We start from the raw sequence: 17,396 nt of genomic DNA, 5'->3' as shown, positions 1-17,396 counted from the left end.
ACCCGTCTGGTGATGAGACGCGGAGCGGCGATGGTGCCTCAACTCCGCGGGCCTCGCGGACAGTGTCTGGTAGGGGGTGGGAAAGGGGCCCCCTTGGTCGCACTATCTCAGCGCGGGGGGGAAACAGGAGGGGGTTGCTGATGCTCGGGGGAAAGGAGGATTTCTACTCTGCCTCGAGTCCCGCGACGAGCGTCTCCACCTCGACCAGGTCGCGCCGTCGGCCTCCCTGGTGTGCAGGGACCAGGATCACTAAACCATGGCCCAGGATCACTGAACTCTGCAAAAGAAAAGCAGTTAGCAGGGAGCCAGGCTGCTCGCATGCAGTCTCTGGCTCAAAACAATGCAGGTGACAGGGAACGTGGCTGGCTGCTCACACGCAGTCCAAGGCCTTCCCTTTTGAACTGAACGCAGTGAACCACAACGGTGCTTGGGCTGCACAAACGTAGTCTCCGTGCCAGCTCAAGTGGCACACGCAATGAACACAACGGATAGATGGATGGACACAAACACGGTGCACGGGCCGCCACTGCAGGCCCGTGTTGTAGCTGCCAACAGGGCAGTTCTTGCAGCTTGCAAACTGTTGCCTTGATCCTGGCGCACATGGCAATGAACAGGGGGGGGGGGGCAAAGCAAAAATTGAACGGGGCAGGTGAACAGGGGCAGTGGGCATGGCATGGCAAAGGTGAGCAGGCAAACACAGCCCGCAGAAGAAGGCCGCTGCAGGCAAACACAGCCGGCAGATGAACTGGCCGGCACAGGCCTTGAAGAAAAACAGCCAGCCGGCAGATGAAGTTGCCCGGCACAGGCCTTGCAGCACAGCAGCTGCAGACGATCCAGTCGGCACAGGCCTTGCAGCACACAACAGCTGCCGATGAAGTTGGCCGGCCTCCGCCTTGAAGCAAAACACGGCCAGCCGATTAAGTTGGCCAGCCTTTGCCGTTCAGTGGAGGTTGGTGGAGGGAGTGCGGTGGTGCTGGCCACTTGGAAGGCGGGCTCGGACCTACCTACCTGTCTCCCTCCCAACCTATCGCCTTTGCCTGTCACTGTACATACCCACTCCCTTAATTTGTCAAACCCCAATTTAGCCCCAACTTCATTTTTTTTTTTTTTTTTTTTTTACTTCCCCACTATAAATCGTCCCCTAACCCCCTTTATCGTCCTTGTTCGGCTAACCTATTCTGTCACCTAGCCTACTCCCAACCCCTACGTTCCCTTCCCGGAGGGAAATAAGGGAGAGCTAACGTCCTGTGTTGAGGCCCAACGAAGCCTCAGAATGGCCTCCCCAGAGTTCAGCGATCTATAACCAAAGTGGGTCCAGCGGCCCACAACGAGAGTGAGGGGATGGATGGTGCGGAGGGGTACACTTCCTAATCTACCCTAACCATTTAACTGTTAATCTACCCCGGGGCTTTCAACAAGCGCCTCTCGCTTAAACTATTGGTTCTAACAACCCAGATTCCCGTCGCCTGTGTTGGTGTCCTCACAATTTCGGGCCTCGCCCCCCAATTTTCTCTCCGTGCCCTCACACGGTCTCCTGGCTGGGACACGTGGCTCCCTTTGGCAGGCACGACCCTCTGCCGAATCTCCCGCTATGGCACCCCCGGGCACTACACTGCCTCCGAGCCTACCAGCTCCCTAACACCGGGGAGTGCCCCCCATGGCACCTCCCCTGAAACGCACACGTGGCAGGCCGGCCTCCCGGGCCCCTTTCCGAGGGTCACCCGTGCCCACAACACTGCCCACGCGGCTAATGGTGCCCCGGGCCCCCGCACCAAGCAGGCGCACCCGTGCCCACTACGCTATCCCGGCCCCCCATGGGCCCTTGGCCTACCACGGCCGACTAGCCTGGTGCCCGGGGTACCCACTCAGCGATACTCACCTTTCGCAGCCACGCTCCCAAGCCCGTCAACAGGGCTCCTGCACCCCTCCAAATGGGTTCCGAGCCTACATTCCCACCAACAGCAAAACGACCTCCATTTTTCAATTTGACTAACCCAGCTAACTCACTTTATACTGACCCCGGGGTCCCTTGGGCGGGAGTCACTCCTCCCCCCAATCACTCATCGCACCATGCATTCCCCATTCGCTCCACTCACACAGACCCGCTGGCCTCACTCACTCACCAAGCACATGCTTCCACTTCACTCACCAACTCTTCAACACACTCACCGCTGAATTCTGCCATCCTTCTAACTACCTCCCCTAACTAACTCGTGCTCCCACGTTGTCCCTTAAACTAGTAGCACGTTCCATTTAACGCTACGTAGCTAAACTACGTCCCCTCTACACATTCACAAGTCTGTCACTGTCTCCAAATAATCATTTTATTTCCCAACCTAAATCTCGCTATCATCCCTCTAACTAATCCATTCCACGGACTCCAGGAGGACTTACCCCTGCCCCATGAAGTCGGTCTAACTAAGCTAACCCTTCCCCCTAACTAGTTTCCATCCTGTGCCCTAGTCAAGGGGGTCTTCCACCCCTTGCCCAGGAATCCTGTGCACCCGAAAGTGAGGCTTGTTTTTTTTTTTTTTTTTTTTTTTTTTTACATGCGCAGCACCAGCGCGGCAACTCGCGCACTTTGCACCTGCCCGTGACGTCATGCAGCTGCACGTGTTCCTCGTCCCTCCCTGGACGGCACTATCCGGCAGGGATACCCCTCCTGCCGGATTCCAACCCCACGTGCAGCCATGGCGTCACCGTGCGCATAAAAAAAAACACAAGCCCCACGTCTCGAGGGGTTCCCCACGCGAACACATGTGCTTTGCCCGTTGGAGCTTAACACACACGATCGCGTGGAGAACCCGTCCGGTCCAAATCCATAATCCTGCCTAAACTTTGTCCGTCCGTGGGATCGGCAAATCCACCGCGTGCGTTTCCGGACCGGGACTTCACTCTCGCAAGCGAGCACGTGGTGGTCTCGTGCGTTGCACAGCACGGACCTCGTGCTCGCGGCTGGGTGAACCCGGCACGGTCCCCGAAATAGCTACAGCCGCTACTCGGCTTTCTTTCATCACATGTCTCCGTCGTCGCCATTCGACCCACGCACACCTGCGTGTTACGACGCTCACACTCCATTCCATCACATTCACCCCGGGAGACGCGGCTGCGTGCTCCCGCATGCCCACCGACATCTCCCTCACATACCGCTCTCTCACACACACGGTCTCCCTTGCATACGGCCGTTCACTCACGCGTGCCTCACTACTCACACAAACCATACTACTCACACACGCGGGGGCACTCAACCGCTGTGCCTCATCCACACACCGTGCCTCACTCATACACGCGGGGGCACTCAACCGCGGTGCCTCATCCACACACGCGGGGGCACTCACCCGCGGTTCCCCATCCACACTCGGCGTGCTGGGAAGCACGTACTCTGGCACCATCGCCACCACACCACTCACACACGGGGTCGCTTCCACACACGGTGCCGCACTCACACCTTGCACCACACACACAGGGACAACTACACTGGGGATTTGTGTCCCCACAAGGGTCTCCGGGGCCTCTATACCCCCCAAGCTCTCCGTGCACCTGTCCACAGCACCCGTCCCCTCAACCTCGCAAAGCACGACCGAACTCACCTGGTCGTGACTCGCCTCAAGGGGGCATACTCCCTCCCCTCGTTCCTGGAGGAGGCCATCCAGCTGCTCGCACTGGGCCTCCACCCAGTCAGCCAGCTCCCCCTCATGGTCCTCCACTACCTCTGTGTGTGTGTGTGCGTCACTAACCTTGTCCAATTCACCCTCTATCTCCCGTGTCTCTATACATTTTATTCTTTCTGTCGTCTCCTCTTGTCTATTGGTCTCTGCTTCTTTCTGGCGTCTTTCCCTTATCTTTATGTAGGTCAACCTTGCTTTCTCCTTAAGTCGCTCCCGTCCTTCCCTGTTTTTCACCTCTTGCTCTTTCACGATCTCCGCGTACCTCATCCTTGCTCTCCGTATTAATTGTTCTTTTCTCTCCCTCGCAATTACTTTCACCTCGTCTCTTGTCTCCCGAATTACTTTTTCCTTACCCGCCTCCACCGTGGGCCTGTCAGCCGCTGCGCCCCCTTCCAGCTCGTTTGCTCCCACACGTGGAGTCGCCATTCCCAGCTCCCTGGTCACGGCCTTCATGCCCGCCTGCAGGCATCGGCCCATGTTCTGCGTCTCACCCCGTAGCTCTTTCATTTCCTCCTTCATGTTTGCTTCCATTCCGTTTATTTGCTGTGTATTCGCATCCATCCTCGTTTTTACTTCATTTGTATTTGTATCCATCTTTTCGTTCATTTGTTGTGTATTCGCATCCATCTTTTGTGTATTCGCATCCATCTTTTCGTTCATGTTCGCATTTATCTTCGCTGTCATTTCCGCCAGCATGGCGCATAGCTGGGCCATGTCGGGTGCGCTTGAGTGAGCAGTTTCGGCAGGGGTTGGGGAAGGGTTTTGGTGGACAGGGGGAGGGGAGGTGTCATACACCGCGGCCGCTGCCGCACCCATTTCGGGCTCTGGGTTCAGTTGGGCGAGTTCTTTTTCCTGTACGGGCATTCCATCCTGGGCCATGGATCCTACACATTCTACATCCATTTCTAATACCCCCGGCTCCCGCTCGCCTTGAGACGCCATCTTGCTTCTCGTGAAGGGTTAATTTAGCTCGCTCGTAATTTGGAGGGAATCGGGGGTCGCTTCTCTCACCCCTGGACCGATTCCCGTGAATTTAGCTGGAGACAGGAGAGCCCGTTTTCCTGTTCTCCGATACCAGTGCCGCGAGGAGGGCGATGGATTTGTATCGCACGACCTGACACCAGTGTTACGGTATTCGCGCCCGCCGGCGTGCGGACGGCCACGTAACTCGAATCGCGGCACGTCGCCCACCGGACGGACAATCCAGTCGTGACCCTCTCGGACTAACGCCGGGAACCAGTCATGGGTGGACCTTTCGGTCTCACCGCGATCGAGCCAATCAGCCCCCGCGTGGGATAGGGTTGCTCGCCAAATTCGACCTACCTAAGTACCCACACGGAGGGTAGACCGGGCGATCGCACCTCGCCGCAGGTCGACTTCGGACACGGGCCACTTAAGCGACCCGTTCCGTACTATCGGGATAACCGAGCGGTGTTATCGTCGGCCTCGATGGTTCGATTAATTATCGGGCGTATTCAGCCCACTACCAACCCTTTACGTGAAGCAAGATGAGGATTCAATGAAAGAAATGACGAAGCGAAGCGGGAAACAGTTCAACACAAAGCACATTTATTCGCGATGAACGGAAAGCACACATATTCAATTCCACCAAAAGCACATAGAAAAGGAAAAGAAACACAATGCAATTTTACACAAAAAGCAAATGCGACAATGCAGATCTAATACCGATTACGCGAGCACACGGCAACACTTATACAATTTTACTTCACAGACGGCGCCGACAACACATATCCAAAACCAAGAAAAAGAAAAGAGAACCCTCAAGGATGAGGCGGGCCTGAGGCCGAGACCGGGTCGGGCCTACCCGTCTGGTGATGAGACGCGGAGCGGCGATGGTGCCTCAACTCCGCGGGCCTCGCGGACAGTGTCTGGTAGGGGTGGGAAAGGGGCCCCCTTGGTCGCACTATCTCAGCGCGGGGGGAAACAGGAGGGGGTTGCTGATGCTCGGGGGAAAGGAGGATTTCTACTCTGCCTCGAGTCCCGCGACGAGCGTCTCCACCTCGACCAGGTCGCGCCGTCGGCCTCCCTGGTGTGCAGCTCCCGGCACGACGCGAGCACCCCCTCGTCTGCCCTCGCCGCCTCTCCACAGCTCCGTCCTCTTCGCTCCAACTCCAACGCACACGACGACGACGACCAACTCCTTCTTGCTTCTTCTTCCCAACTCCACCGACTGCGAAGTCTTAACTCTCACTTGACTGACGAACGCGTTCGCTTATATAAGCCCCGTGGCTTCGCTCTCTCATCTTTGACCCCCTGCCTTCGACCTTTCACCTCGCTCCCCATTGGCCCAAGAAAAAGTGGGCGTGAATGCTTTTTGATCCATAAATTTGCATATAGCGACCGCCCTCCAACGCCCTGGAGGCGGGGCCAAATCGCCCCTCGCTCACCGATTGGACGGAACAAAAGTGGGCGTGTGTCGTTTTTTGATCCGTTTTTGGAGCTGAAAATCCGTGGTTTTGTACACGCTGTTCGGCGCGCGCCCTGCACGAGTCCAACACCGGTACCCACAAGCGGCGCAAGAACGGTGGCGATGCGACGGTTGCGAGGTGTGACGTGAAGCGGCGCCGCGGTGGGTGGTTGATGTTGTGGTTGGTGGTGGTAACAATGGCGGTTGGTCCAAAATAAAGATAGTAAAAGAAAAACGGCTATCCTGAAGAGTCGCAGCACGCATAAATGACATGTATTCCCACTAGACAACGGGTTTGGGCCTAACTACACATATACTTGCCGAGATACCTCACCTAAGGGACCTGAATGGTGGTTTGCGAATTTGGTAACCACAACAATATATATATATATATATATATATATATATATATATATATATATATATATATATATATATATATATATATATATATATATATATATATATATATATATATATATATATATATATATATATATATATAGACTTGGAACAGGCCGCAATGATTTCTTTATGATAAAGTTTTTTTTTCACTTTCCTCACCCATATTATCGAATACCTGTTCATCATAGCTTTGAATCACTGAGTACATTGCAGTGCTTATATACACCCAGAGACGTCAGCGTTCATTTCTTTATTTCATTTCCGCACATGCAATCACCACGAGTATCTCCTAAATTAAGGAGAATATCAAAAATTTAAGCTCCAGAATCGAACTTACAAGCTGCTCTGACTCCTCAAAAAGTGTTAATTTGTCCAATTCTGACATATTTGACATTACGGGCGTCTCTGGGAGGTGTATGTTTAATATGACTGTTTGGTGATTGCTAATGGTGTGCCAAGTGAGCCGTTTCTTATCAACCCTTTCGTTGGAGTGCTTAAGCCATTGCGCTCCAAGATTCGCACTGTCACTGAATTCTGGAAATGGATGGACTTGAACAAAGTTCCAGGCTACTCGCCTGTGTTGACCATGTGTTTTTCTGCGGTGAAATATGCGGTGGCTGCCTCGCTGAAAATGTGAAACTTTCTTTTCCACGACATTTCTCATTTTTGATGATGTTCTACGATCCGTCACTTCGGCATCGATAAATACAAATAAAAAATAAACGTTTCTACACTGGCAGTAGGAAGGCAAAATATAATCATATGATCACAATGAGAAAAGTAAAGTGAAGTCCTTTCAGTTCTGAAGTAAAGAATTGCCACATCACAGCAGGAAAGACGAGAGGTACGCATGCTCACTCTGTGTAGTCTGGATTTGAATCCCAACCCAGCTCAAAACTGTCCTCCCGGTGTTTCACAGGCTGGGTGATTCATCACTGTGCGTGCTGTCTCTCGGATGGACGATAAACTGAGCGTCACATCTGCCGGAATTCCTCGCCCCTCTCCCTACCAACCCTACCCACCACCACTCTCTCCCACCCTTATCCCTCTTTCTGACCTCTCTCTCTCTCTCTCTCTCTCTCTCTCTCTCTCTCTCTCTCTCTCTCTCTCTCTCTCTCTCTCTCTCTCTCTCTCTCTCTCTCTCTCTCTCTCTCTCTCTCTCTCTCTCTCTCTCTCTCTCTCTCTCTCTCTCTCTCTCTCTCTCTCTCTCTCTCTCCGTCTCTCTCTCTCTCTCCGTCTCTCTCTCTCTCTCTCTCTCTCTCTCTCTCTCTCTCTCTCTCTCTCTCTCTCTCTCTCTCTCTCTCTCTCTCTCTCTCTCTCTCTCTCTCTCCCGTCTCTCTCTCTCTCTCTCTCTCTCTCTCTCTCTCTCTCTCTCCCGTCTCTCTCTCTCTCTCTCTCTCTCTCTCTCTCTCTCTCTCTCTCTCTCTCTCTCTCTCTCTCTCTCCCCGTCTCTCTCTCTCTCTCTCTCTCTCTCTCTCTCTCTCTCTCTCTCTCTCTCTCTCTCTCTCTCTCTCTCTCTCTCTCCCGTCTCTCTCTCTCTCTCTCTCTCTCTCTCTCTCTCTCTCTCTCTCTCTCTCTCTCTCTCTCTCTCTCTCTCTCTCTCTCTCTCTCTCTCTCTCTCTCTCTCTCTCTCTCTCTCTCTCTCTCTCTCTCTCTCTCTCTCTCTCTCTCTCTCTCTCCCCCTCTCTCTCTCTCTCTCTCTCTCTCTCCCCGTCTCTCTCTCTCTCTCTCTCTCTCTCTCCCCGTCTCTCTCTCTCTCTCTCTCTCTCTCTCTCTCTCTCTCTCTCTCTCTCTCTCTCTCTCTCTCTCTCTCTCTCTCTCCCCGTCTCTCTCTCTCTCTCTCTCTCTCTCTCTCTCTCTCTCTCTCTCTCTCTCTCTCTCTCTCTCTCTCTCTCTCTCTCTCTCTCTCTCTCTCTCTCTCTCTCTCTCTCTCTCTCTCTCTCTCTCTCTCTCTCTCTCTCTCTCTCCCCGTCTCTCTCTCTCTCTCTCTCTCTCTCTCTCTCTCTCTCTCTCTCTCTCTCTCTCTCTCTCTCTCTCTCTCTCTCTCTCTCTCTCTCTCTCTCTCTCTCTCTCTCTCTCTCTCTCTCTCTCTCTCTCTCTCTCTCTCTCTCTCTCTCTCTCTCTCTCTCTCTCTCTCTCTCTCTCTCTCTCTCTCTCTCTCTCTCTCTCTCTCTCTCTCTCTCTCTCTCTCTCTCTCTCTCTCTCTCTCTCTCTCTCTCTCTCTCTCTCTCTCTCTCTCTCTCTCTCTCTCTCTCTCTCTCTCTCTCTCTCTCTCTCTCTCTCTCTCTCTCTCTCTCTCTCTCTCTCTCTCTCTCCCCGTCTCTCTCTCTCTCTCTCTCTCTCTCTCTCTCTCTCTCTCTCTCTCTCTCTCTCTCTCTCTCTCTCTCTCTCTCTCTCTCTCTCTCTCTCTCTCTCTCTCTCTCTCTCTCTCTCTCTCCCCGTCTCTCTCTCTCTCTCTCTCTCTCTCTCTCTCTCTCTCTCTCTCTCTCTCTCTCTCTCTCTCTCTCTCTCTCTCTCTCTCTCTCTCTCTCTCTCTCTCTCTCTCTCTCTCTCTCTCTCTCTCTCTCTCTCTCTCTCTCTCTCTCTCTCTCTCTCTCTCTCTCTCTCTCTCTCTCTCTCTCTCTCTCTCTCTCTCTCTCTCTCTCTCTCTCTCTCTCTCTCTCTCTCTCTCTCTCTCTCTCTCTCTCTCTCTCTCTCTCTCTCTCTCTCTCTCTCTCTCTCTCTCTCTCTCTCTCTCTCTCTCTCTCTCTCTCTCTCTCTCTCTCTCTCTCTCTCTCTCTCTCTCTCTCTCTCTCTCTCTCTCTCTCTCTCTCTCTCTCTCTCTCTCTCTCTCTCTCTCTCTCCCCGTCTCTCTCTCTCTCTCTCTCTCTCTCTCTCTCTCTCTCTCTCTCTCTCTCTCTCTCTCTCTCTCTCTCTCTCTCTCTCTCTCTCTCTCTCTCTCTCTCTCTCTCTCTCTCTCTCTCTCTCTCTCTCTCTCTCTCTCTCTCTCTCTCTCTCTCTCTCTCTCTCTCTCTCTCTCTCTCTCTCTCTCTCTCTCTCTCTCTCTCTCTCTCTCTCTCTCTCTCTCTCTCTCTCTCTCTCTCTCTCTCTCTCTCTCTCTCTCTCTCTCTCTCTCTCTCTCTCTCTCTCTCTCTCTCTCTCTCTCTCTCTCTCTCTCTCTCTCTCTCTCTCTCTCTCTCTCTCTCTCTCTCTCTCTCTCTCTCTCTCTCTCTCTCTCTCTCTCTCTCTCTCTCTCTCTCTCTCTCTCTCTCTCTCTCTCTCTCTCTCTCTCTCTCTCTCTCTCTCTCTCTCTCTCTCTCTCTCTCTCTCTCTCTCTCTCTCTCTCTCTCTCTCTCTCTCTCTCTCCCCGTCTCTCTCTCTCTCTCTCTCTCTCTCTCTCTCTCTCTCTCTCTCTCTCTCTCTCTCTCTCTCTCTCTCTCTCTCTCTCTCTCTCTCTCTCTCTCCCGTCTCTCTCTCTCTCTCTCTCTCTCTCTCTCTCTCTCTCTCTCTCTCTCTCTCTCTCTCTCTCTCTCTCTCTCTCTCTCTCTCTCTCTCTCTCTCTCTCTCTCTCTCTCTCTCTCTCTCTCTCTCTCTCTCTCTCTCTCTCTCCCCGTCTCTCTCTCCCGTCTCTCTCTCTCTCTCTCTCTCTCTCTCTCTCTCTCTCTCTCTCTCTCTCTCTCTCTCTCTCTCTCTCTCTCTCTCTCTCTCTCTCTCTCTCTCTCTCTCTCTCTCTCTCTCTCCTTTACTCTGCTCTTGGTGTATTTCTTTGCTTTTCACTGTTTTGTCTCCGTTTTGTTTTCTTATTACTGCCGTGACAGAAGGTGGAAGCTGGTTATGTTTTCACCCCTATCTGTCTGTTACTTGCCAAATCGAAGATTTTTCAAGTATATTTTCAAGTCAGTCGATTTTGTTATTCTGTCTGTCTGTCTGTGTTTGTCAATCGCCTACAGGTCGCAATTCTAAACCAATCGTCATGAAACTTTACGAAGTTGTAGAGGTAGTCTCAACTGAGAGGCCTATTGATTTTGAGGTCAAAGGTCAAAGGTCATCTTGATGTCAAATGTCTAAAATCGTCATTTTTCATCTGATTAACTTGATATTTGAACAAAATTTGCATAGTGCATTACTGAATTGGGAAACCAACTATTTGAGGTCAAAAGGTCAAAGGTCAACTCAAGGTCAAACTTCCAAAGTCATCAATTTTTATCTGAAAAATAGTCAATTTTCATATGATTGACTTGTAGAATGAAACAGCAATTGTGTAGTGCATTACTGATTTGGGAAACCAACCTTTTTTTTTTAGATCAAAATGTCAAAGGTCAACTCAAGTTCAAACTTCTAAAATCATCAATTTCAATCTGAAAAATAATCAATTTTCATCCGATTGACCTGAGCTTTGATTAGGATCGTCAGTTTTAATCTTAATAAAATGGACAGTTTGATGTATCCATGGCAACCTTTGGAGAGGGGGTTGGATTTTGCAAGTATCGTGCTCTATATGATGTCTTTATCTTGTTTGTTTGGCTGTTTGTTTGTTTGCGTGCAGGATGTCTCAAAAAATTGTGGACGGATACGTTTGAAATTTGGTGGACAAGGTTGGGTGTGTGACAAGAATGAACTGATTAGATTTTGGTGAAGATCCGAATCCGGATCCGACTACGAGAATTTTTTAAGTGATTCCTCACCATTGAGAGTTAGGGCCAAAAATGGTATATAGCACAATATCTCAAAAAGTTGTTGACGGATTTGGACGAAACTTGATGGAGACATTGGGTGTGTGATAACGAAGAATTGATTCAGTTTTGGTGAAGATACGAATCCGGATCTGGATACGAGAATTATTTAATTTTTCAAGTGAATATTCAGTATTGAGAGGTCGGGCCAAAAACGATATATAGCATGACATTTAAAAAATGTATTGGACATGATGTGTTCTCTTGGATCGGGCATTTCATGGCAGAGGTACGCACTCTACGAGTGCCCTTATAGTTTCCTATGTTCTCACTTTTCCACGAGCCTTGGCGCTGTATTAACATTTTTGATAAATACATATTAGTTGGCTTGTGGGATGAAAGATAAGTGTTTTTTTTTTCATGCATCTTGATTTATTGTCCTTTATCAAAGCTATGGCTAATTCTTTCATTTTCTCTACTTAGATTCAAGACATAAGTATAGAAACTGAAGATAACACTGAAAAGAAGTCAGCCAAAGATGCGCTACTACTCTGGTGTCAAATGAAGACCAAGGAGTAAGAAATGTGTTTTCATAGCAAATGCTCAGCAATATGAACTAGGGTACGAGATGTGCCAGTATACAATGCCTATACTTCAAAGATAAATGTACCCATCCATGAATTAATTGCATCAATATTTCCATTGTGTGATATTGTCTGGAAGTTGGTGCTGTCTTTGTCCCTTCTTGTTCATACATTAATGTGTCCTATTGCACAATTTAAGTCAGCCAGAGCACACTTTAAAGAAATAATCAGAAGCCATAGGTTTGGAATTTGACTAAGGTACCAGCACCCACTGGCCAAGGTACCAGCACCCACTGGCCAAGGTACCAGCACAAATTAGCCAGTTACCAGCAAAAACTGGCCAGGTTACCAGCACAAACTTGCCAAGATACCAGCACACAACCATCTCAATCTACACGTGCATGTCATTCCCATATTGCAAGCAGCGTGTATATCACAAAGACTTCTTATTATGACACATTTTAGGCAGCACTACATTATCAGGTTTAATACAAGACTAGCATGAGCACCTTTCTGTCTCTCAACATGGCAATGCACCTCACCATACTTGTTTATTTGCTAGCCCATACCCCGCACAGCAGAAGATGGGGTTTTGCAATCACTTATGTGTGTCTGTCTGTCTGTTTGTGTCTCTGTGTGTCTGTTCAGGTCGTAACTTTTTTATCATTTGAGCTTTTGTCATCAAATTTTCAATAAAACTTTATTATGAGACTATGGATAAGACAAATTAATAAAATGTACAATTTTTAGCTCCCCTCGACTTCAGTCAGGGGAGCTTATGCGATCGAGCAGTGCCCATGGGTGAGTGAGTCAGTCAGTCAGTGAGTCAGTCCATAAACACTTCAGTCATTATCGCTTGAACTAAATGCACGATTTTGATGAAACTTGGCCACAAGCTTCATATCTAATGCCTAACAAAGGTTTATTGACCACATCAAAATCGCTGCTAATAAAGTCGGTTTATGGGGTGGGTTTGACCCTCCAAAATAGGTATTTGCTCTCTTCTCCAAAACCACACAAACAATTTTGATGAAAATTGACCACAACCTTCATCACCTGTGATGTCCCAAAGTGTATTGACCGCATCAAAATCTGTGCTCATTAAAAGAGTCTCTGGGGGGTGGGGGGTTTGACCCCCCCCCCAAATAGGTGTTTCCTCTCTTCTCCAAAACTACACACACAATTTTGATGAAACTTGACCACAACCTTCATCACCTGTGATGTACCAATGTTTGTTCACAGCATTAAAAAAAAATCAGAATCAAAATAAGCGGGCAGTTTGAATGACTGTTACTCCTGATCTGGGTGAGCTTCAGGATGCGTGGTCCTATTTTTTTTGAACTCGTTTTTGTCAAGTTTAGTTTGAGTTCAAAGCCGACGTGGATGGGCTTTGCATTTTCAGATGCTTCCTCATTTGGAATTGGGTTGAGTACAACAATTTTGACAATCTGCTGTGTCCATCCCAGAGCCCTGACTGGCACACAATTGAATCACTGTGGGATATCTTAGAACACCACCTGAGGGCCAGTCAACAAAGCACAATCTACCACCAAACTTGGACTCACTTTGAACGAGGAATTCCTCAATATAATGCTTGTTGTTTCTTTATACTTTGATGAAAGTATTAGTTATCTCTTTCCTTGTTTGGAACTTTCTGCTGCTCTTTCTCTTTTTTGTAGTTTGCCTTGTAACTTGGTTGTAACTAACTTGTAACTATTATATTGGATTGTAATGTGGTTGCATTATCAGGAAAAAAAACATGGCTGGATGTGATTTGAATGAGAGAATCCACTTTTATATTATTTGTATTCTTCTGTAGGTACTCAAATGTGAGGATCAAGAACTTCACCACCAGCTGGAGAGATGGGCTTGCATTCAATGCTCTAATTCATAAGCACAGGTGGTCTGACGTGACAAAATCAAGTCCCTTAAAAAATTAAGTAAACCCATTTGATTATGGTTCTAATCAGCATTTGCTCCCACAGGCCAGATCTCATTGACTTTGATAACCTCAAAAAATCGACTCCAGAAAAGAATTTGCAGAATGCTTTTTCTGTGGCTGAACAAGACTTGGGCCTCACCAAGCTGCTTGATCCTGAAGGTAGCTTTACTTATTGTTTAAGCAAAGTATGAAGATCTAAGCAGTTAAGTTGAGATCAAAGAAATAGTTTTGAAACTGACAATTCAGGTTGAAAAATGTTGGTGCTAAATTTGCATTTTATCTTCGGGGACTGCCTGACAGATGTTAATTTGGAACAACCGGATGAAAAGTCAGTGATGACATACGTGGTAACATACTATCACTACTTCAACAAGATGAAGGCATTGGCCGTCGAAGGCAAGCGCATCGGGAAGGCAAGTGCCTTAAGACACAACATTCCACATTAATATTATACGAGTCGTTTTATAATCCACTGGCATTTTTCCATGTGCTGTGGCTTGTTACAGATTGATTCATCTTTAGGCAGAGACCCAGCTTGAATTGTGAACATTATAGTTATAATTCGAGCTGTTCTCGAACTTGGCTAGAATTGAAAGTGTAAATTATTACTTTAGACATCCAGCCATTATACTTTTGTGAAAATGGTGATTTTTCTTTTATACGGTTAGTTTAAATTGCAGTACTGGCAGAATAGCTTAGAGGTATGGCAACTTGTCTCTAACCTATATGTAGCCTGCGTTTGAATCTTATCGCAGCTAAAACTGTCATCCTGGTGTTTCACAGGCAGGGCGAGCTAATGATGTGTGCTCCGTCTCTCAGATTGCTGGTAAACTGGGTGTTGCATCTGCTTGCGTTAGTAGGTGGATATTAAAGATCCCACATTGTCCTTCATAAAGCTAAGATAGTTATCACCAGAACCCTAGCTAAGTTCTAAATTTGTCAGCTTCATTCCAATGTTGGGTTGAGCTAACCGGTTGGTGAAAGACTTGGGCCAAAAACATTCCCCAGCCGACCCCACAAGAAGGTGGGAGTAATTGAGGCCCTTAAAGAAGTAGGAATAGTTTGGTTACATTATATTGTTGTGGTTACCAAATTCGCAAACCACCATTCAGGTCCCTTAGGTGAGGTATCTCGGTAAGTGCATGTGTAGTTAGGCCCAAACCCGTTGTCTAGTGGGAATACATGTCATTTATGCGAGCTGCGACTCTTCAGGATAGCCGTTTTTCTTTTACTATCTTTATTTTGGACCAACCGCCATGATTACCACCACAACCACAACATCAACCACCAACCACAACGCCGCTTCACCACAACCGCCACGACCTTCACGTCACACCTCGCAACCGTAGCATCGCCACCATTCTTGCCCCGCTGTGGGTACCGGTGTTGGACTCGTGCAGGGCGCACGTTGAACAGCGTGTACAAAATCACGGATTTTGTGCTTCAAAAACGGATCAAAAACGACACACGCCCACTTTTTGCCGTCCAATCGGTGAGCGAGGGGCGATTTGGCCCCGCCTCCAGAACGATCGATATATGCAAATTTGTGGATCAAAAAGCCTTCACGCCCACTTTTTCTCGGGCCAATGGGGAGCGAGGTGAAAGGTCAAAGGGAGGGGGTCAAAGGCGAAGCTACGGGGGGATAAAAGGACCGTGTTCGTCAGTCAGAGCCGTGTGGAAGTCTGGAGCCCAAAGCCTGCAGTAGCTGGAGAAGCTGAAGAGAGTCGAACGAGGAGAGCCCAAAGAAGAGTCCAGGGTGGAGAGTCCAGAGGCGGAGAGGCGGCAGCGGCGAAGGCAGACGAGGGGGTGCTCGCGACGGTGCCGGGAGCTGCACGCCCGAGGAAGGCCGGCAGCGCGACCTGGCCGAGGTGGAGACGCACACCAGGGATAATAAAGATCCTCTATACCCCGAGCATCAGCAACCCCCTCCTGTTTCCCCCCGCGCTGAGATAGTGCGACCAAGGGGGCCCCTTTCCCACCCCCTACCAGACACTCCACGAGGCCCGCGGATTTGAGGAGCCATCGCCGCTCCGCGTCTCATCACCAGACGGGTAGGCGCGACCCGGTCTCGGCCTCAGGCCCGCCTCATCCTTGAGGGTATTTCTTTTCCTTGGTTTTGGGTATGTGTTGTCGGCGCCGTCTGTGAAGTAGAATTGTATAAGTGTTGCCGTGTGCTCGGTAGTCGGTATTAGCTCTGCATTGTTTTCGCTTTTATATTTGCTTTTTGTGTAAATGGAATTGTGTTTTCTTTTTTTTGTGTGCATTTGGTGGAATTGTATTTGTGTGCTTCCCGTGTGCCGCGAATAAATGTGCTTTATTGTTGAACTGTTCTCCCGCTTCGCTTCGTCTTTTCCTCCATTGAATCCTCATCTTGCTTCACGTAAAGGGTTGGTAGTGGGCTGAATACGCCCGATAATTAATCGAACCGTCGAGGTCGACGATAACACCGCTCGGTTATTCTGATAGTACGGAACGGGTCGCTTAAGTGGCCCGTGTCCGAAGTCGACCTGCGGCGAGGTGCGATCGCCCGGTCTACCCTCCGCGTGGGTACTTAGGTAGGTCGAATTTGGCGAGCAACCCTATCCCACGCGGGGGCTGATTGGCTCGATCGCGGTGAGACCGAAAGGTCCACCCGTGACTGGTTCCCGGCGTTAGTCCGAGAGGGTCACGACTGGATTGTCCGTCCGGTGGGCGACGTGCCGCGATTCGAGTTACGTGGCCGTCCGCACGCCGGCGGGCGCGAATACCGCAACAATATTGTGTATTACTTAAGTCAGTATGATTTTGTAAAGGAAATAACTATGGCATTATTTGGCCATGCAGGGTAGGTTTTGGATAGCTTGCAGGTGTTTTTATTTATTTATTTATTTATGTTGTTATTTCGTTCTTAATTTATTCCAGACTTTTCCACTCAACTTGCACTAACCGTTGCTCTTAGGGTATGCCGGGGCATTTGAACATACATTTGGATAAAGCAGCCTGTGCCTCATTCAAACTGATCATTGTTTGAGCCATCCAACTGAATTGTGGCCAGGGTAGAACAGGGACTGGAGGTGGAGCATGGGAAGAGAATTTTAGGAGACACGCCAGTGTGAGAGACAGATTCAGATTCAGATTCAGTGAGAAAATTGAATTTGGAAGGGGAGAATTGGGATAAGAACTGCAACCGGTCCAGACGGCATGAGCCCACGTGTCCTCAAAGCCTGCTCTTCTGCTCTTGCTCACCCTCTCTCTGTTCTATTCACCCTCTCATTTGCTCAAGGTCATCTGCCATCTGCTTGGAAATCTGCAAACATCAATGCCCTGCATAAAAAAAGGTGCAAAAACAGATCCCTGCAACGACAGACCAATCAGCCTTCTCCCAATCATCAGCAAGGTTATGGAATCCATCATCACTTCAGACATCAAATCCTTCCTCTTCTCCAATGGCCTGATTTCTGATCATCAATTTGGTTTCAGACCAGGTCACTCTACGCTGGATATGCTGCTTCTGCTCTCCCAACAATGGATGGAGGTCCTCAATGCCAGACAGGAAATCCGAGCCGTATCCCTGGACATATCATGTGTTTTTGACACAGTCTGGTACCCTGCCTTGCTCACCAAGCTCTCTTCCTATGGTATCCAAAGCCATTTCCACTCATGGCTCACAAACTTCCTCTCCTGTCACAGTCAACGTGCGGCCGTAAATGGAGTTCTTTCATCCCCTCTTCCTGTCCA

General features: G+C 49.3%; 1 protein-coding gene across 5 annotated transcripts in view; it reads left to right on the top strand.

Moving 5' to 3' along the window:
- The window catches only part of LOC147012353 (spectrin beta chain, non-erythrocytic 1-like), a 330,873-nt gene that overhangs the window by 203,657 nt on the left and 109,820 nt on the right, over positions 1 to 17,396 (top strand). For all 5 annotated transcript variants that reach the window (XM_085856438.1, XM_085856436.1, XM_085856437.1 and 2 more), the window contains 4 exons: positions 11,637 to 11,728; positions 13,557 to 13,637; positions 13,723 to 13,838; positions 13,980 to 14,092. In XM_085856438.1, the coding sequence (XP_085712564.1) occupies positions 11,637 to 11,728; positions 13,557 to 13,637; positions 13,723 to 13,838; positions 13,980 to 14,092 (402 nt within the window). The remainder of the gene's footprint in view (positions 1 to 11,636; positions 11,729 to 13,556; positions 13,638 to 13,722; positions 13,839 to 13,979; positions 14,093 to 17,396) is intronic.

The sequence above is a fragment of the Eptatretus burgeri genome, chromosome 15, assembly GCF_056783735.1.
Source record: "Eptatretus burgeri isolate ZD-2024b chromosome 15, Ebu_testis_v1, whole genome shotgun sequence".
Classification (NCBI taxonomy): Eukaryota; Metazoa; Chordata; class Myxini; order Myxiniformes; family Myxinidae; genus Eptatretus; species Eptatretus burgeri.
The sequence above is the reverse complement of the archived record's forward strand: the minus strand, read 5'-3'. Positions and strand labels throughout refer to the sequence as shown.